The following is a 21,760-nucleotide window of genomic DNA, read 5'->3' as shown; positions in this document are numbered from 1 at the left end:
TTAGATGTGGAAGAATGCAACGGACACCTAAAAATTTTGAAGAACGCCCTCATAAGGATGGTTTAAGATGCTCAACTCATTGATCAGTTCCAACATGCCACTGCAAAATACCACAATAACCTCCTCAAAAAACAGACACAGGATAAAACTAATAGAGTACCCTTCATCACCCTGTACTTCCCCGGAGGAGAGAAACTACGCCATGGTCTTCACAGCCTTCTTCAGCATGTCATCAATGATGATGAGCATCTCGCCTAGATCTTCCCCACGCCTTCACTTCTCACTTTCAAACAACCACCAAACCTTAAACAGATAACTGTTCATAGCATTACCCAACCTTCAGGACAACCCTGTCATAGCAACTCTACAAGACATGGCAGATCATTGACATGAATATTACCATCACACATGGGAACACCACCCACCACATACACGTCAAATATTCATGTGACTCGGCCAGTGTTGTCTATCTTACACGCTACGGGCAAGGATGCCCCGAGGCATGGTATATTGGCAAGACCATGCAGCTACTATGACAGTGGATGAATGGACACCGCATAACAATCGCCAAACAAGAATGGTCCCTCCCAGTCATGAAACACTTCAGCAGTCAAGGGCATTTAGCCTCTGATCTTCAGGTAAGCGACCTCCAAAGTGGACTTCAAGATACACAATAATGCACAATCGCCAAGCAGAGACTGATAGCCAAGTTCTGTACCAATCAAGATGGCCTCAGCCATGATCTTGGGTTCATGTTGTGCTTTACATGTGACTCCACCACACTGTTCTGTATCTGTAAAATCTTCCTTATTGTCCTTTCTTTGATACCATCACCTTGATAAATTGTTATGATCTCTCTACCTTAATTAGTTTGTACAGTTTTGAATTACTTATTATTTTGGACGTGACTCTTATACCTATCATTTTTTTCCAGTCATTTAGTATGTCTCCAGCACCGCCTTATTTTTAATTTTTTTGTGATTATCTCTCTGCCTCATTTAATCGGACTCTGGGTCACGCCTTCACTGGTTATTCAACTGTTGACACTTTACTCACCATCTAACACTCTCGGTCACCTGCAGACACTTTTTGTCTGACACTCCACTCACACTAGTTGCATGGTCTTTTGATCTCTCAGTCCTTAATCTCTCTGCCTATAAACTCTGTGTCGGTGTGCTCTTCCCTCTTACTGCACCTGACAAAGGGGCTGTGCTCCAAAAACTTGTGATTTCAAATAAGCCTGCTGGACTATAATCTGATAATGTGTGACTTCTGACTTTATCCATGCCAGTCTAACACCAGCACCTCCACATCAGTCCTGGCTTACAGCATCTGAAATGGTGCAACTGGGCATTTAATACAGCATCAACAGCAAGTATGCCTGAAGGTCCTGGCAGTGGTGAGTATTTTCAGAATTTCACAGAAGCACAATTCCCTGAGTACTTGCAGAAGAGCATGGTTTAATAATTAATAAGGCAAAGAGCAGGAGATAAGCCATGGCAGACCAGTCACCATGAATCTTACGAGACAAAATACTTTAACAAAAAGGGGAAATTTCACAGAATTCAAATTTACATCATACCAGGTGGGAAAGAAGGTTACATGATTGAAAACTTCAAAAAAATTAAGAATTATGAATAAACCCACAATATTTTAATGTATTTTATACTTTGACAATATAAAAATGTCTTATTGATAGATGACATCCAAAGTAAAAAATGGTATACTTAGTATTCTGGCAAATCCAAAGTCGCAGAGTTTAATGACTCCCTGTCTAGTAATTAGAATGTTTTCAGGCTTGACATCTCTGTGAATACACTGGAAGAGAAATATCAAATTAAAAATAAAAATCTAGTTAGCTTTCATTACACAAAACCTTAGTTCAAGGATGTAAATACCCATGTTATCACACTTCTTACCTTGAGTAGATTCCTCTTGATATTAATGTGATTTTAAAACTAGGCACAATTCCAATCTTTAAAGATAGTGGGAAATGCCAATGCTGGAGAACCTGAGATAACAAGGTGTAGAGCTGGATGAACACAGCAGGCCAAGCAGCACCAGAGGAGCAGGAAAGCTGGCGATTTGGGTCTGGACCCTTCTTCTGAGACCCGAAAACTTTCTTCTGAAGAAGTGTCCAGACCCAAAACATCAGCTTTCCTGATCCTCTGATGCTGGTTGGCCTGCTGTGTTCATCCACCTTGTTATCTCCAATCTTTAAATATGTTATTAATGCTTAATCTGCCACACACAGTATTTGGTACATCACCTTGCATAGTTCTTAGTTTTCGCTTGTTAACTGCTCAGTTGAAAATGTTAATTTTTTAGAAAAAGCGACATATCTCTTCATAAGATTTATGTTGTCAAATCAATCTAATACTGAAAAACAACAATTTGTTCGTCAGAGTAATGGTACCAATATAATAATTACTCACGTTGTGCTTGTGACAAAAATTAATCGCTTGAAGCATCTGCCACATTATGTTTTTAACCATTGCTTCTGGTAACCTAAGCGAGAAAGACATTAATCATCTTCAGGATGAGTGACAATTTTTTTCAAAATTTTAAACATTTTATATTGCTGAGTAAATTGTTTTAGTTTTTGCATACTGCAAATATTCCAGACATTTCAATTTTTGAATTTTATTCTTCAACTCATTAGAAACCCCAATTCGTATAACAGCTTTAAGTGACTCTAAAAGCAAATTCAAAGTCTAAAAAGGAATTCAAGTAACTTGAAACCACAGTTTATATTTAGATCGTGCCTTGAACATAATAGAAGTGTTCAAGGTGCTTCAGAGGAGAATTATAAAATAAAATTCAACACTGAGCCATAGGGAAAATATTTAGTCAGACGACTCAAAGCTTCATCACAGTTTGATTTTAAGGAGATTAATTGGAGGGTAATTGCGACAGATGAGAATGAGATGAGGTGCAGTTGACACTGAATTGAAACAGGTAGTGTTAGTATATCATAGGTATGTAGTCAAAAACTCACAAAATTTCTGTTCAACTAGTACTGAATGTGGTTAAGTAACCGGATAACTTAAAGACAGTAGAGAAATTGGGAGTGTTGGTGATAAGAAAGGTAATGAAGAGAGTGTGGATGGGAAGCCATTGCATTTGATCACTTTCCTACAATTATATAGATAAGAATGGAACAAGATCCAGTTTAAAACTATTGCAAATGTAGATCTATTTCAAATTCTGGAATTATAAGTAATCACAAATGGGGATATCTTCAAAAGTATTGTAAATTTGACAGAGAGAGACAAATGATAAATATGCACAGAATGTCTAAGATTTTGCATGGACTAAGGTTAGTGTGGATGGAAAGACGGAATGGCATACCATATGTTTAAGGTAACGCAATTGGTTTCTAGAAAACCTTTTTCAAATGATTAAAAAGAGATGGATTTGTATTTAGGATTTTGCAGACAATTAATTTCTAAACTCATTACTCCATTAGGGAATAGATCAAGATGGGGTTGGTGAAGGGTGCAGTCGAAGAAGGTACTAACTAAATGTTAGGCTTCAAAAGGAGGAGGGAATATGGCAGGTGGGACAAATGCATGGATTATTCACACCAACTTGCAGTTATGCCGTGCCATTAACAATGCAAGATGTCGTAAAGCACTGGTTACTGATAAAATTTGATGCCAAGCCATATAAAGAGATGTTAGGAAGGGTTTTAAAGAGTCAAAGCAAATTATCATGGAAAATTGGATATCGTGTTTTGCAGTTTGCTCAGCAAAGACAGCTAAATACAAAAGGATCCACAACTTTAGCAAAAGAAGTGAAGAGAAGAAAGGTGTTCTAATTTACCACTATCCTCTTAAACTATATCCCTTCAAAACTGTAAATTATAGCAGACAAAATGCAGTTTAACAGAGACACCTTGGGTGGAAAAAAAATAAACAAGACCAACAAAATTCCACAGGTCAAAAGTCCAGTTCAGAAAGATAGGTTAAATTGTCTCACTTTTTTTGGTGATTTCTCGTACTGACGACACGCTATTGACTCTAGACTTACAGACGTTCTTTGTTTTGAAGGTTGAACAGGTGGACCTGGATTTTCTCACATTAGAATTCCTTTGTTTATACTTTCTTGACTTTTCTGCCATTTTCCCAACACATGGAGAGAAGTAGAGATGAATGTTTTTTTGTTTACAGACTCCGGAAGTTTCTTTCCTCTGCTGCCCTGGCACTTACACATGTTTAACATTTTACAGTTAAACAAATCAGAGAGCTCTTGTCAGGCAAAGTTTCCTTAACTCAAAGACTCTCCGTGCAATTCAATTTCAAATTCTTTCATTTTCAACTTCAAAAAGCAACAGCGTATTGCACAGCTTAAAAAAACATGCAGCACTCGATATTTTTAAGTTGCAAGCCTGTCCTGGTATTTCAGTTTTAGCAGTCCAATCTTTATTTCAGTTCATTGTCTCAAAAACAAATGTGATCCCTTACAAACAATGTACGCATCCTTAACTGCTTATTGCATTTGTATTCTAAACTAAATCCAAGACATGAGATAGAATCTGGCTATTTCTACTGGATGTTGAATATAACTACATGGCCTTTGACTCAAGGAGAAGTGGGAAGAAATTGACTTCTGAATGGGTCAAGTTACTGGGTGTTTTCACAAACCTACATTGTGATTCTGAAATAGCTTGCAGTGGAAAGCAGCTCTCTTTCAGTAAGGGATAAATCTCTAATCAAAGCCAACCACAAGCTCTCATTCTGTCAGTGAAATAGTTTAAAACCTGATACAGAATTCCCAAATGTTTCCCATCTGACACTGAAATTTGGTCTGAAGATTTTTCATCATTCTGCAACTGACAGCAATTTGTTCTTGTCAACAGGGTATCAGAGGGGTTAATAGGTTAATCCATTCTATCTTCTGAATTTGTACTCGTGACACACAAATATGTTGTTCCATTTTTGTCCCTTTTTTTCAAATCCATGATGTCGGTACAGAGCCACGTATGAATGTGTATGTTTGGGATTAGGGGATTATAGTTTAATTTTGAATAGGAACTTACTTTTTAACCATTTTTCCCACTTGTATAAAGAATAAATCTTGTTTATAATAAGTTAATTTTAATTCCTTAAAGAAGCCAATGAACACATTTTACTTTGAATAGCAGTACAAAAGAGAGACAAAGTGAATATAATGATGATTCAATAAAACATTTACAATTTTAGTATGAGCCATGTAATAGTGATGCTTGATTGCCTTTGCTCCCTACAGAATCATAACAATTAAAATATATTTGCCACTTAGCTGTACATTCTGCTAAAACTCAAGGAACTTGCATAATCTGTATTGTTGAAAATATATTGTTTATTTAAGGACTACCTGAAAAACTGGAAGGTATCAAGATGTTTGGAATCTTTCTGGATTAATTAGTTTGTTCTATGAAGGGTTTGAATGGAACCTGTATGGTTTGGAGGAAATTTAGGGATTAGCACATTTAGGGTTAAAACCATTTGGATCACCTAATACTGACAATTAGGCACTTGCTTAGCAAATAACCTGCTTACTGATGATCAGTTTGGGGTCTGCTCAGCTTCTGACTTCATTACAGTTTTGGTTCAACCATGGACAAAACAGCTGAATTCTGGAGGGCACATGAGGGTGACTGCCTTATTTAGCATCAAGACTACACTGGACTGAGCATGGCATTAAGGACCCTGAGCAGAACTGAAGTCAATGGAAAACAGGAGGAAAATGATTCTCTGTTTGGAGCAATACCTGGTACAAAGGAAAATCTTTGTGTTTGTTGGAGGGTTCATCTCAGCTCCAGGACATCTCTACAAGAGTTCCTCAGGGTAGTGTCCTAAATTCAATGATTTTTAGCTGGTTCATCAATGACTTTACCTCTATCAAAAAGTCAGAGTTAGAGATGTTTGCCTATGATTGCACACTGTTCAGTACCATTCATGACTTCTCAGATTCTGAACCAGTCCCGGTACAAATGCAGCAAGACTTGAACAAAATTCAGGTTTGGACTGACAAATAGAAGGTAAAATTTGTGCCTCACACCTGCCAGGCAATGGCCATCCCTAACAAGAGATAATCTAACCATCACCTCTTGACATTCAATGGCATTACCTTCACTGAATTCCCTTTTAGCAACATCCTGGGTGTTACCGTTGATCAGAAACTGAACTGGCACATATACTCTGGCTACAAGAGGAAATCAGAGGCTAGGAATCCTGCAGCAAGTTACGTACCTCCTAACTCCCCAAAGTCTAATGTCAATTTCGGGGAGTTTAATACAGAATATTTCTCCAAGGGGTCTAGTGAGTTATCTCACAGAATCCTCAGCTGTTTACCTCATTTTGTATGTACCATGTTTGTAGGGGACCCTGCTCATGATATTATATGCACTCAGCAATGGCAGAAGTAGATCTTCCAGCAATCCAAATACCAGTGCCATATTTAAAACCAGACCAGGTCATGTGCTGCTAGACAGGAACTGCCCTTTGCAGTATGCATAGTGAGAAGAAAAAATAAAAGAAAAGTTTCTAGATGACACATAGGTGTCATGAATGGCACTTCATTGCAAATACAAACTCATAATTGCAAAATGTATTGCTATTACATATCATTACCTGTATGATTGACAGTCACTGGAAGGTTAGCCACAAGAATCAAGTTACACAACCAACACATTTGAAGAGCCATGCCATCTTAGAACCCTCTCTAAGTGAGTACTTCTCTTTCCCTATACCCAAAGTAGCATAATATCTTCTCATTGCTCAATATGGAAACATCAAATGCTGGAAAGCCTTGAAATGGTTAAAAGATATTAACTTCTGTCGAACAACAGCAAAAGCAAAGGAAATAAAACAAACAAAAAGGGCACATTTGCTTCTGGGAACAAATTTGTGTTTTCAATAACAACAAACTTATGGTCATATGGTCAATGAATGAACACTCCACCAAGCATGCTTCCAACAGAAGCAAGTCACAGTTGAGCCCTGACTAGCTTGTTCCAACCAATGCTACATTACTGTATCATGCTGAAGATGTAATTCCTCCTACTTACTGTCCTCTCCTTCCTTCACAAAAGACTGCTGCTGCTCTCCCAGCTTTTAAGCACCCATCACATCCCATCTTTGCCTGTTCTAGGTGTGCAGAATACAGCATGCAAGAAATACACAGCACAATCTGGTTTCAAGGGTCGGCGCAACATCGAGGGCCGAAGGTCCTGTACTATACTGTAATGTTCTAAGTTCTATGTTCACTCTATCTGGACTAGATTGCAAAACTTCTTCACAAAGCCTCACCCCCTTGCCATCCCTGACCAAACCAATCCTCTAAACAGCACAATTTCAATTTCAGGATGCCTGCCGTGAACTCCATGATAGCCCTGTTGAAAGAATGGGCTGCATTGTACCCATATTTCTTGCCATTACTCAGGGGGTTGTGTAAAAAAGTCATCAGCCCTGATTACAAGCAGTATCTCTTGTCTCCCAGTGACTATCCAAAGAAGGTAACCTCCCCTTGAGGAAAAAAGTAGAAACATGAGAGTTCTCAAGGATATAGGCATCATGGCACCTTCCAGGACATCTGGTGCAGAGTTCTAAGATGTAGTACTTATGATTGCAGATTACTTGCATATTGATGGAATGGAAGTCTTTACCATTAATAATTAAACTAAAATGTGGTGAAACTCTGCAGGTCTGGCAGAATATGTGGGAAGAAAACAGAGGTAATGTTTCAAGTCCAGTGACTCTTCATCAGAACTGATAGCAGCTAGGAATAACTTGTACTTATGCTGAAGTTGAGATGGGTGGACCAGCGGGGCCAAGGGGTTTGGGAAGGTGAGCAGATAGGTTGAGATGGAGCCCAGAGATAGAGAGTTATGAAAGATGTTGGAAAATGATGGAGTTGTGGATGATATGTCAGAACAGAAGAGAAACTGAATAAATGACAATGAGAACTGAGGGTAACACAGAATAGGCAGTCTATGTTAAAAGCAAAACAGGGGGCAGAACGGTGGCTCAGTGGTTAGTACTGCTGCCTCACAGCCCAAGAAACCTGGTTTCAATTTCAACCTCAGGCGACTATCTGTGTAGAGTTTGCATGTTCTCCCTGAGTCTGTGTGGGTTTCCGTCGGGTGCTCTGTTTTCCGCCCATAGTCCAAAGATGTGCAAGTTAGGTGGACTGGCCATGCGAAATTGCCCATAGTGTTCATGGTTAAGTGCATTAGCCACAGGAAATGCAGGGTTAAGGGATAGGGTAGGGTGATGGGTCAGGGTGGGATACTCTTCAAAAGGTCATTGTGGACTTGTTGGGCAGAATGGCCTGTTTTCACACTATAGGGGATTCTAGGGTTCTACATCATGTGATAAAAGCAGGCGACTGCTTTGCTGAACGCCTAAATTCTGCCCATAAAAATTAACCCAGAGCTTCCAGTCACCCACCCATTGAATATACCACCATGTTCCCATGCCAACATTTCTGTCACAGGCCTGCTGAAGTGCTGTTGTTAGCCTCAGTGCAAACTCAAAGGACAGTAGCTCATTTTCCCCTTGAGGATCCTGCAGCCTCTAGTGCTCATCTCTCATGAGTTCAATAACTTGATAGTCTGATTCCATTCTTACATGTTTTTTACAAAACCATACACCCAATTGATTTTAACACAGCAAACCCATTTTCACTCACTCTCAGACCTATTATCAAGTTCTATGGTTTGTTGGTATATAGTTCTCTCAATGCAATACAGTACCATCTACTGCATCTGGGGAAGCTTGCACAGTGCCAAAGCCTACTGGCTGGGCTGCAGTACACAACATCACAGGAAACTGAAATCATGCAATGTGACATGGCAGAAATTGCAAAAGAAACAGATTTGATACATCCAGCTCCACACTTTGTTATCTTGGATTCTCCAGCATCTGCAGTTCCCATTATCTCTGATACAGATTTGGTACATCTTTGAGTTAAGGATGGAAAGCTCCCACACAGATCATCAATGGATCCTTTGAAGCAGCCTATTTTACAAAAATTTAGCAAGTCACCAGAGTTCTGTGACCATATCCTGGGACATGTGCAGATTGCCGCAGCAATGCACCTTAGTTATCAGAGTAAATGGCATTGAACATGAAAAGTTTCTCTCTAGTGCATGGGAGGATAGGAAACTGCATATAAATGGGCCAACATGAGGTGCTAATGACATGTTAATAAACCAAATAGGCCTCTTGCTGCTCACTAATGAGATTCACATTTTGCTGCTCAAAACCTATTTGCAAAATTGGATGTCTTTCTTATAGTTGAGATTCTAGATTGCAGTTTCATTGTTCCCTAAAAGTAGAGTTGCAGGTAGACAGGATAGTGAAGAAGGTGTTTGGTATGCTTGCCTTTATTGGTCAGTCCGTTGAGTTTGGGAGTTGGGAGGTCATGTTGCAGCTGTACAGGACATTGGTTAGGCTACTTTTGGACTACTGTGTTCAATTCTGGACTCCCTGCTAAAGGAAGGATGTTGTGAAACTTGAAAGTGTTCTGAAAAGATTTACAGGATGTTGCCAGGTTTGGAGCGTTTGTGTTATAGGGAGGGGCTGAATATGCTGGGGCTATATTCCCTGGAGCATCAGAGGCTAAGGGAGTAGGGGTTTATGAAATCATGGGGATTATAGACTGGATAAATAGCCAAGGTCTTTTCCCCAGGGTAGTGAAGTCCAAAACTAGAGGGCATGGGTTTAAAGTGAGAGCCAAAGATTGGAAAGGGAATTAAGGAACAAGGTTTTCGCACAGAGAGTGGTGCATGTATGGAATGATCTGCCAGAGGAAGTGGTGGAGGCTGGTACAATTACAACATTTAAAAGGCACCTGGATGGGTATATGAAGAGGAAGTATTTACAAGGATACGGCCCAAATGCTGGCAAATGAGACTAGATTACTTTAGGATATCTGGTCAGCATGGATAAGTTAGATTGACTCTAACCATCTTTCACTGATGAAGAAGTGATTACATTCAAAGAGGTTGAAGATTTAGAGTAATAGGCAAGATTGACTGTAATGGCAAAATTCTATGGGTTTATATTTCTTCAATTTTACATGCAAAATCTGTTTGAAAACTGGATGGATTTCTGATATGAGATAATGGGAACTGCAGACGCTGGAGAATCCAAGGTAACAAAGTGTGAAGCTGGATGAACACAGCAGGCCAAGCAGCATCTCAGGAGAACAAAAACTGACGTTTTGGGCCGAGACCCTTCATCAGAGAGGGGGATGGGGAGAGGGTTCTGGAATAAATAGGGAGAGAGGGGGAGGCGGACTGAAGATGGAGAGAAAAGAAGATAGGTGGAGAGGAGAGTATAGGTGGGGAAGTAGGGAGGGGATAGGTCAGTCCAGGGAGAACGGACAGATCAAGGAGGCGGGATGAGGTTAGTAGGCAGGAAATGGAGGTGGGAGGAGGGGATAGGTAAGAGGAAGAACGGTTAGGGAGGCGGGGACAAGCTGGGCTGGTTTTGGGATGCAGTGGGGGGAGAGGACGAGCTGGACTGGTTTTGGGACACAGTGGGGGAAGGGGAGATTTTGAAGCTTGTGAAGTCCTCCCACTTCCTACAGACAAAGAGGGTGGCCATGGGCACCCACAAAGGCCCAAGCTATGCCTTTGTTGATTAGGTGGAACAGTCCCTCTTCCGCACCTACACAAGCCCCAAACCCCACCTCTTCCTCCATTACATTGATGACTGTATCGGCACCGCCTCTTGCTCCCCAGAGGAGCTCGAACAGTTCATCCACTTCACCAACACCATCCATCCCAACCACAAGTTCACCTGGGCCATCTCCAACACATCCCTCACCTTCCTGGACCTCTCAGTCTCCATCTCAGGTAACCAGCTAGAAACTGATGTCCAGCCCTCCGCTTCCTCCGCTCCAACCCCAACCTCACCATCAAACCCGCAGAACATTAACCGCCTCAACCTCTCCACCCCTCTCACCCACTCCAACCTCTCCCCCGCAGAACGGGCAGCCCTCCGCTCCCTCCGCTCCAACCCCAACCTCACCATCAAACCCTCAGACAAGGGTGGCGCAGTGGTAGTATGGCTCACTGACCTCTACATCGCCGAGGCCAGACGCCAACTCTCCGACGCCACCTCCTACCGCCCCCTCGATCATGACCCCACACCTGAGCACCAAACCATCATCTCCAACACCATTCATGACCTCATCACCTCAGGGGACCTCCCACCTACAGCCTCCAACCTCATTGTTCCCCAACCCCGCACGGCCCGTTTCTATCTCCGTCCCAAAATCCACAAACCTGCCTGCCCTGGTCGACCCATCGTCTCAGCCTGCTCCTGCCCCACCGAACTCATCTCCACCTGTCTGGACTCCATTTTCTCCCCTTTGGTCCAGGAACTCCCCACCTACGTCCGTGACACCACCCACGCCCTCCACCTCCTCCAGGACTTCCGATTCCCTGGCCCCCAACACCTCATATTCACCATGGACATCCAGTCCCTATACACCTCAAGGCCCTCCGCTTCTTCCTGTCCCGCAGGCCCGACCAGTTCCCCTCCACCGACACTCTCATCCGCCTTGCTGAACTCGTCCTCACCCTCAACAATTTCTCTTTTGACTCCTCCCACTTCCTACAGACTAAGGGGGTGGCCATGGGCACCCGCATGGGCCCCAGCTATGCCTGCCTCTTTGTAGTTTACGTGGTACAGTCCCTCTTCCGCACCTACACAGGCCCCAAACCCCACCTCTTCCTCCGGTACATTGATGACTGTATCGGCGCCGCCTCTTGCTCCACAGAGGAGCTCGAACAGTTCATCCACTTCACCAACACCTTCCACCCCAACCTTCAGTTCACCTGGGCCATCTCCAGGACATCCCTCACCTTCCTGGACCTCTCAGTCTCCATCTCAGGCAACCAGCTTGTAACTAATGTCCATTTCAAGCCCACCGACTCCCACAGCGACCTAGAATACACCTCCTCCCACCCACCCTCCTGCAAAAATTCCATCCCCTATTCCCAATTCTTCCGCCTCCGCAGCATCTGCTCCCACGATAAGACATTACACTCCCGCACATCCCAGATGTCCAAGTTCTTTAAGGACCGCAACTTTCCCCCCACAGTGATCGAGAACGCCCTTGACCGCGTCTCCCATATTTCCCGCAACACATCCTTCACACCCCGCCCCCGCCACAACCGCCCTAAGAGGATCCCCCTCGTTCTCACACACCACCCAACCAACCTCCGGATACAACGCATCATCCTCCGACACTTCCGCCATTTACAATCCGACCCCACCACCCAAGACATTTTTCCATCCCCACCCCTGTCTGCTTTCCGGAGAGACCACTCTCTCCGTGACTCCCTTGTTCGCTCCACACTGCCCTCCAACCCCACCACACCCAGCACCTTCCCCTGCAACCGCAGGAAATGCTACACTTATCCCCACACCTCCTCCCTCACCCCTATCCTAGGCCCCACGATGACATTCCACATTAAGCAGAGGTTCACCTACACATCTGCCAATGTGGTATACTGCATCCATTGTACCCGGTGCGGCTTCCTCTACATTGGGGAAACCAAGCGGAGGCTTGGAGACCACTTTGCAGATCACCTCCGCTCAGTTCGCAACAAACAACTGCACCTCCCAGTCGCAAACCATTTCCACTCCCCCTCCCATTCACTGGATGACATGTCCATCATGGGCCTCCTGCACAGCCACAATGATGCCACCCGAAGGTTGCAGGAACAGCAACTCATATTCCGCCTGGGAACCCTGCAGCCATATGGTATCACTGTGGGCTTCACCAGTTTCAAAATCTCCCCTTCCCCAACTGCATCCCTAAACCAGCCCAGTTCGTCCCCTCCCCCCACTGCACCACACAACCAGCCCAGCTCTTCCCCCCACTCACTGCATCCCAAAACCAGTCCAACCTGTCTCTGCCTCCCTAACGGGTTCTTCCTCTCATCCATCCCTTCCTCCCACCCCAAGCCGCACCCCCATCTACCTACTAACCTCATCCCACCTCCTTGACCTGTCCGTCTTCCCTGGACTGACCTATCCCCTCCCTACCTCCCCACCTATACTCTCTCCACCTATCTTCTTTACTCTCCATCTTCGGTCCGCCTCCCCCTCTCTCCCTATTTATTCCAGTTCCCTCTCCCCATCCCCCTCTCTGATGAAGGGTCTAGGCCCGAAACATCAGCTTTTGTGCTCCTGAGATGCTGCTTGGCCTGCTGTGTTCATCCAGCCTCACATTTTATTATCTTGGAATTCTCCAGCATCTGCAGTTCCCATTATCTCTCTCTCTCCATTTCAAGCCCACTGACTCCCACAGCTACCTAAAATACACCTCCTCCCACCCACCCACCCTCCTGCAAAAATTCCATCCCCTATTCCCAATTCCTCCGCCTCCACCGCATCTGCTCCCAGGATGAGGCATTCCACTCCCACACGTCCCAGATGTCCACGTTCTTCAAGGACTGCAACTTTCCCCCCACAGTGGTCAAAAATGCCCTTGACCGCGTCTCCCGCATTTCCCGCAACACATCCCTCACACCCCACCCACCGCCAAAATCGCCCTAAGAGGATCCCCCTCGTTCTCACATACCACCCCACCAACCTCCGGATACAACGTATCATCCTCCGACATTTCCACCATCTACAATCCGGCCCCACCACCCAAGACATTTTTCCATCCCCACCCTTGTCTTCCTTCCGGAGAGACCACTCTCTCCGTGACTCCCTTGTCCGTTCCACACTCCCCTCCAACCCCACCACACCCGGCACCTTCCCCTGCAACCGCAGGAAGTGCTACACTTTCCTCCACACCTCCTCCCTCACCCCCAACCCAGGCCCAAAGATGACTTTCCATATTCAGCAGAGGTTCACCTGCACATCTGCCAATGCGGTATACTGTATTCACTGTACCCAGTGTGGCTTCCTGTACATTGGGGAAACCAAGCGGAGGCTTGGGGACCGCTTTGCAGAACACCTCCGCTCGGTTCGCAATAAACAACTGCACCTCCCAGTCGCGAATCATTTTAACTCCCCCTCCCATTCCTTAGACATGTCCATCATGGGCCTCCTGCAGTGCCACAATGATGCCACCCGAAGGTTGCAGGAACAGCAACTCATATTCCGCTTGGGAACCCTGCAGCCCAATGGTATCAATGTAGATTTCACAAGCTTCAAAATCTCCCCTTCCTCCACTGCATCCCAAAACCAGCCCAGTTCATCCCTCCCCCCGCCGCATCCCAAAACCGGCCCAGCTTGTCCCCGCCTCCCTAACCTGTTCTTCCTCTCACCTATCCCCTCCTCCCACCTCAAGCCGCACCTCCATTTCCTACCTACTGACCTCATCCTGCCTCCTTGACCTGTCCGACCTCCCTGGACTGACCTGTCCCCTCCCTACCTCCCCATCTATACTCTCCTCTCCACCTATCTTCTTTTCTCTCCATCTTCGGTCCGCTTCCCCCTCTTTCCCTATTTATTCCAGAACCCTCACCCCATCCCCCTCTCTAATGAAGGGTCTTGGCCCAAAATGTCAGTTTTTGTGCTCCTGAGATGCTGCTTGGCCTGTTGTGTTCATCCAGCTTCACACTTTGTTATCTTGGATTTCTGATATGACATACTTTCAAAATTTGTATGAAGTGGGACTGTAATTATTCTGCGAATCTGGACTATGCAAAGGTAAACCGGAGTTTCTTTCAGTTCCCAGGAGAGGGAGGGCAAGTGATTGACAGAAATCAAATATATTCGGCAAAATTTCTTTGGAGGAGCAAAGCACAATTACAAATTTGCATCATTATTACATAATAGTTAAAGTCTGTATGCAGTTTTGTCTGGAAGAAGTTAACACCCTGTCATTTGATGCTTAATTTAAATCGTTCAGAGCAAACAATCTATTCTCACTCACAATACAGCAAACACTGAAAAATGTCCTAAAATTACTGAAATTTGGATTAACAGCAGAAAAATGTATTTTAATTTGTATTCTTAGCACTAGCGGAACTTTGCAACTGGATTTCATCTATATCAAAATGACAGCAGACATTAACAAGCCATTACAATTTGTTTTAAACATGAAAAACTGAACAATTTTAAAATTCTTTCTTAATGGTTAGTTTTGCTCATTTTTACATTTTTATTGCATTTTCATTAAGTAGATATCTAAATTTAAGTACTCTCACCCTCTAGGATATCTCTCCAGCTCATTTAGTACAGTGTGATCACAATACTCAAGCACAAGGTGCAATTTACGTTTTCTTCTAAAAACTTCGATAAGGTTCACCAGGTTATTGTGCTTTAATTGCTGTAACAAAGATATATAAAATGTTGTTTCAGTTTCTTACATTCAATATTCTCTTCCAGAAACAACACAAAAAAATTTAACCACTTTGTATATTCCATCCTCTGATTTAGACATGTGAGACCACCAAAAAGAAACAGAACCTAAGGAAAATAATTCCATAATCGCTAAGCTCAAAAAGGGGCACTGTGGCCTAAGTGGTCTGTTCTAGTGTTATGACTTCATGTGTATTTTTTCCCTTCCTTTGTCTGAACTATCAATGTAACCCTTTTTAAAAACAGAAACAGAAACCTGCTGACAAAATTCAGCAGGTCTGGCAGCATCTGTGGGAGAAAGCAGAGTTAATTTTTCAAGTTCAGTGATTCTTCATTAAAACTGATAGTGATAGGAAAAGGTAGTATTATGCTGAAATTGAGGTGGGAGGGTGGGAGAGAAGTGAATGGATTCCTGGAAATGGAAAAGGACATAAATACAAAAAGTGATAAACAAAAGAGAAACTGAATAAGTGATAATTCTGAGGAAGGGTCACCGGACCTGAAACATTAACTCTATTTTTCCCTTCACAGATGCTAAGCTTTTCCAGCAACTTTGTTTTTGTTCCTGATTTACAGCATCTGCAGTACTTTTGGTTTTTGTTAAGTGATAATGAGAGTTGAGAGTAGGAGAGAATGGGTAGACTTTGCTGAAAGCAACCCACATAATGTGATAATAGGCCTAAAAAAGGGTGAAAATGTGTCAGCCGTGCTAAACGCAACCTATGTCATGACAGGGATAGTAATAACTGCCGAATCTGAAGTTAGAGATAACAGTCTGGAGGAACACAGGCTCATTTCTGAAGAAAGGTTCCAACCCAAAATGTCAACTTTCCTGCTCCTCTGATGCTGCCTGACCTGTTGCATTCCTCCAGATCCACACTGTGTTATCTCTATGTCATGACACACCAGGGTGTGCTGTGAGTAAAAACATAGAAGGAAGGAATCAAGTGATCAAGTTATGGAAATTGATGTTAAGTGCCAATCCTTACAGGTCCACTAATTGGAAAATGGAAGATGAGAAACAGAGGGGCTGAAACAGAGAAAATGAGATGTTGTTCTTCAAACTTGTGCTGGATGCACAAAAGCTTGGAAGTCACCACGAAGATTCAATGGGGAGGGGAGACAGTCTAAAGCCTTCCTACCATAGTTTTCCCTGGCGTGCCTAAGTTTGTGTTTACTTTTGTGGGTTTTATTTACTTTGATAGGGTGCTCATCAAAGGCTTTGGCCTTTTGCACTTTGGTGTTGGAAGCCTTTCTGTGGGTGAGTTTTCCTTTGGCAAAACTTCAATGCTTGACATAGGCAACATAAAGAAGTGACGGCTGCAACCAATTCTGAACAAAACCAGGGGCATGTAACATTATTAGGGTGACAGTGGCTTTCAATAAGATAGACTTTTTGGATCTCTGTGGTTCAGAGTTGTAGAGACATTAATATGGCCATAAAGAGTATCATGACATGCAGGAAATTTCTCACCATGTTCATGGAGAAGATAAACTTGCCACAGCTGAGAAACCTTACAGTGAAACCATTGTTTTGTCTGCATTCATAAAGTTAGGAGGTATGGGATACAGGGCGATTTGGCTGTCTGGATTCAGAATTGGTTGGCTGACAGGAGGCAGAGAGTGGTTGTAGATGGTAAGTATTCTGCCTGGATGTCAGTGCTGAGTGGTGTCCCGCAGGGCTCTCTTCTTGGGCCTCTGCTCTTTGTAGTTGTTATAAATGACTTAGATGAGGAGGTTGAGGGGTGGGTTAATATGTTTGCTGATGACACAAAGGTTGGAGGTGCCATTGATAGTATCAAGGGCTATTGCAGGCTTCAGCGAGACATTGACAGAATGCAGAGCTGGGCTGAGAAATGGCAGATGGAGTTCAACCTGGATAAATGCGAAGTGATGAATTTTGGAAGGTCGAACTTAAATGCTGAATATAGGATTAAAGGCAGGATTCTCGGCAGTGTGGAGGAACAGCAGGATCTTGGTGTTCAAGTGCATAGCTCCCTCAAAGTTGCCACCCAAGTGGATAAGGTTGTTAAGAAAGCATATGGTGTTTTGGCTTTCATTAACAGGGGGTTCGAGTTTAAGAGCTGCGAGGTCATGCTGCAGCTCTACAAAACCCTGGTGAGACCACACTTGGAATATTGTGTCCAGTTCTGGTTGGCCTTTTATTAGAAAGATGTGGAGGCTTTGGAGAGGGTGCAAAGGAGGTTTACCAGGATGCTGCCTGGACTGGAGGGCTTGTCTTACGAGGAGAGGTTGACTGAGCTCGGACTTTTCTCTCTGGAGAGAAGGAGGAAGAGAGGTGACCTGATCGAGGTGTACAAGGTAATGAGAGGAATGGATAGAGTCAATAGCCAGAGACTTTTCCCCAGGGCAGGATTGACTGCCATGAGCGGTCATAGTTTTTAAAGTGTTAGGAAGAAGGTATAGAGGAGACGTCAGAGGGAGGTTCTTCACCCAGAGAGTTGTGAGCGCATGGAATAGTTTGCCAGTGGTAGTCGTGGAAGCAGAGTCATTAGTGACATTCAAGCGACTGCTGGACATGCACATGGACAGCAGTGAATTGAGGGGAATGTAGGTTAGGTTATTTTATTTTTGGATTAGGAATATTCCACGGCACATCATCGTGGGCCGAAGGGCCTGTACTGTGCTGCACTTTTCTATGTTCTAAAACTGTTGGTGACCTTGCATCTCTATGACTTCCAATTTCCTATTGTTGCTGTGCTCAACTTCCTCACCAAGTATGTCAACAAGTTTTGGAATGTCACTGAGATCATGGATGCCTTCAGGATTTGAACCAGCAAGCAACATATTAAAGTAACTCTGAAAGTGGATGATAAGACAGGAATGCTTCACCCTTCCTTTAGCTGCAACATGGAGGCAACCCAGAGCTACCTAACCTGTACAGAACAGCATAAGATTTTTCATTCCCATGTGGATAATTCACTTAGAGTCATTCCCAGGTGTTCTCTTTGTAAACCTGCATATTATTCCTATTCAGATAACAAGCTAATTCCCTTCTGAATGTTTTGACTGAAACTGCCTTCACCACATTTTCCAACAGTGTGATTCACTGCATAAACAATTTTTTAAGGTTTTAGCAAAGATTTGTAGCTCGGGTTATGGGTGAAGTTGTTGACTTGCTTGCTGAGTTGGTTTATTTTTGTTCTGATGATCACATACTAGCTAGTATCATCAGTGAGGCCTCCGATAAAGTGATGTTGTTCTACTCCATTTGGATTGTATACTGTCTGATCTGTTATGGTGAGTTGCACCATTTTTGGTTTTGTTCTGTATGGGTTTGTATATGGGGTCCAATTCTATATGTTTGTTGATTGCATTCTCAGTTGGGAACCATGCCTCTCGGAATTCCTGTGTGTGTCTATGCTTGGCTTGGGCTACTATGGTTACATTGTCTCAATTAAACTAATAGCCTTCATTATCGAACGTCCTGATATTAAGGAAAGTTCATCATGTCATTTTGCTGCTAGCTGATGTTCGTGCATTCTAATGGCTAGTTTTCTTCCTGTCTGTCTGATGTAATGTTTGTGGCAGTCGTTTCATGGTATTTTGTAAAGTATGTTGGTTCTGCATGTTGTGGAAATGGGTATTTAATCCTTGTGAGTGTTTGTCATAGAGTGGCTGTGGGTTTGTGTGCTACCATGTTTCCGAAGTGGTCATAGGGATCTCATTGTCATGTTCTGATATGTTCTTGATGTAGGGCAGTGTGGCAGGGCATACTGTGTCCATTTACTATTGTCTATTTAGTAGGCACCTATGGATGAAGTTGTGGGGATATCCGTTCAAAACGAAGATTTTGTATAGGTGCTGTTCCTCTTTCCTGCATAGTTCTGGCTTGTTGCAGTGAACGGTGGACCATTTAAATAGTGTCCTAATACAGCTTTGTTTGTGGACAGCTGTGTAGTTGCTGTGGAAGTTGAGGATTTGATCAGTATGGGTTGCTTTCCTATATACTGAGTTTTGGAACACCCCGTTGGTCATACATTCAACCGTGACATCCTGAAACAGAAGGTGCTTGTTGTTTTCTTCTTCTCTCTTGAATTTAATCCCAGCGAATACATTGTTAATGAGGTGGTGCGCCTCTTCAATTTGTTGCGATTAATAATGAAAAATGTGTCATCCACGTACCAGATCCACAGTTTAGGTTGAATATGGGGGAGTGTGCCCTAGTCTTTGTATGACTGCCTTTCCGATGCATCTTGAGATGGGTGACCCCATGGATCTGTTTGTATCCTTGGCTATTAAAGACAATGTGTGTGATGAGGCACAAGTCTATTGCTGAAGGAGCTGCTGGTCTGCGTTCCTGCTTCCTCCAGTAATGCGGCCAGTGTTTCTTCGGCCATTGGGATGTATACTGATGCGAATAAAGCTGTGACATCAAAGGATACCATAACGTCATTGTCACTGATTATTATGTTCTTGAGGGTAATGAGGAATTCTTAGGTTGAGTGGATTGAATGGGATGATCTGTCAACTAGACGTTTCAGTCCCTGTTGTAGGTCCTTGGCCAGTTTGTGTGAAGGTGTGCCAAATAGAGAAACAGTGGGTCTGAGGGGGATAGCAAGATGTAGAGCTGGATGAACACAGCAGGCCAAGCAGCATCAGAGGAACAGGAAGGCTGACATTTCGGGCCCAGGCCGCAAGAAGGGTCTAGGCCCGAAACATCAGCCTTCCTGCTCCTCTGATGCTGCTTGGCTTGCTCTATTCATCCAGCTCTACACCTTGTTATCTCAGATTCTCCAGCATCTGCAGTTCCTACTAGGTCTGAGGGGGATGTCTGGTTTGTGTACTTTATCCATAGAAGTGGGGGGGTGTTTGCTCCTTCTAGTTTCATTCTCCGAGTCTATTTTGATATCTGTCCTGCATCCTTTCATCTCTTCAGTATCTGGGTAATCCAATTACCTAGCTGCAGTGTTGGGTCTATTGCCACCTGTGGGTAAGTGATTTTATCTGCGAAAAGTGCCTGTGCTTTCTCAACATAGTCCGGTTTGTTCACAATGACAGTTGTGCGTGCTTTGTCAGCTGATAGGATTTCAATGCTCTTGTCTTTCTTGAGTCTCTCTAGTGCTTTCCTCTCTGGTGTGTTCAGAGCGTCCCATTCGTTCCTTCAGCTTAGTGTGGGAATTATAGTTTGTTGGGTGGCTTGTTGTGTTTCATCCACGACTCTGTTGTCTTTTAATGTTGTTTCCAGGGCAACCATGAAGTCTGCTCTGTTTGCATCTTTGTGGTCCGTGTAATAGGACAGCTTTCTAAGTTTCCATGAGTCATCTCCTGAATAGGTTTCTTATCCATGTATCTGAATTGTTGCTGTCCTTGTCTTTGTGGTGGATCAGTTTAGTAAGTTTCTCCTGTAGCTAATGTCTCTTCTTAGTTTCGATAGGTGGTGATGGCCTGTTCTAGGGATGTAGTCCATTGCCGGTCCGTAATGTATAGGTACTGTGATTTTTGGCGCCAAATTTCCTGTTCGTACTTGTAGAGTCAGTTATGGGCATTATTAATCAACACTGAGATAACAAGGTGTGGAGCTGGATGAACACAACAGGCCAAGCAGCATCTTAGGAGCAGGAAGGCTGATGTTTCAGGCCTAGACATTTCTGATGAAGGGCCTAAGCCTGAAACGTCAGCTTTCCTGCTCCTAAAATGCTGCTTGGCCTGCTGTGTTCATCCAGCTCCACACCTTGTTATCTCAGATTCTCCAGCATCTGGAGTTCCTACTATCTCTGATTAATCATCACCTGTAGCATTCTACATATGTTGTGTTCAGCAATTTTGTGTGCCTGGGTTGTTGAGTGGAGGTTTGTACTTCATGCTGCGGGGCAGTACCTGGTTCCTGAGAAAGTGAAGTTGTTCACGTGTAGAGTTCAATTAGTTGGCAAAAGTTTCCCGTTGTCAGGCAACTTTTAGCGTGTTGTGCCCAGAGGTATTTAAGGTTTTAGCAAAGATTTGTAGCTCGGGTTGTGGGTGAGGTTTTTGACTTGTTCGCCATGTTGGTTTGCTTATGTTCAGACATTTCATCACCACACTAGGTAACTTCATCAGTGAGGCTTCCGATGAAGTGATGTTGTTCTACTCTGCTTGGAATTTGTACTGTCTGATCTGTTATGGTGAGTAGTGTCATTTCTGGTTTTGTTCTGTATAGGTTTGTACATGGGCTCCAATTCTATATGTTTGTTGATTGCATTATGAATTGAGAACCATGCCTCTAGGAATTTCCGTGTGTATCTATGTTTGGCTTGGGCTACTATGGTTACATTGTTCCGGTTAAGCTGATGGCTTTCATTGTCCATGTGTACTGATAGTAAGAAAAGTTTGTTGTATTGTTCTGCTGCTAGCTGATGTTCGTGTATTCAGATGGCTCATTTTTTACCTGTCTGTCCAATGTAATGTATATGACAGAATAAATTCCAAGCTGAGTG

The 21,760-nt window shown here is 43.5% G+C and overlaps 1 protein-coding gene across 1 annotated transcript in view; it reads right to left on the bottom strand.

Moving 5' to 3' along the window:
• Positions 1–21,760, bottom strand: part of LOC125454850 (cyclin-dependent kinase-like 4) — a 132,636-nt gene that overhangs the window by 38,376 nt on the left and 72,500 nt on the right. Inside the window, exons 3-5 of the mRNA XM_059648407.1 lie at positions 15,173–15,294; positions 2,436–2,508; positions 1,728–1,818 (exon numbers count right to left, since the gene is read on the bottom strand). Of these exons, the coding sequence (XP_059504390.1) occupies positions 1,728–1,818; positions 2,436–2,508; positions 15,173–15,294 (286 nt within the window). The remainder of the gene's footprint in view (positions 1–1,727; positions 1,819–2,435; positions 2,509–15,172; positions 15,295–21,760) is intronic.

The sequence above is a fragment of the Stegostoma tigrinum genome, chromosome 9, assembly GCF_030684315.1.
Source record: "Stegostoma tigrinum isolate sSteTig4 chromosome 9, sSteTig4.hap1, whole genome shotgun sequence".
In the NCBI taxonomy this organism is placed as follows: Eukaryota; Metazoa; Chordata; class Chondrichthyes; order Orectolobiformes; family Stegostomatidae; genus Stegostoma; species Stegostoma tigrinum.
This window is presented reverse-complemented; position numbering and strand designations above follow the sequence as displayed.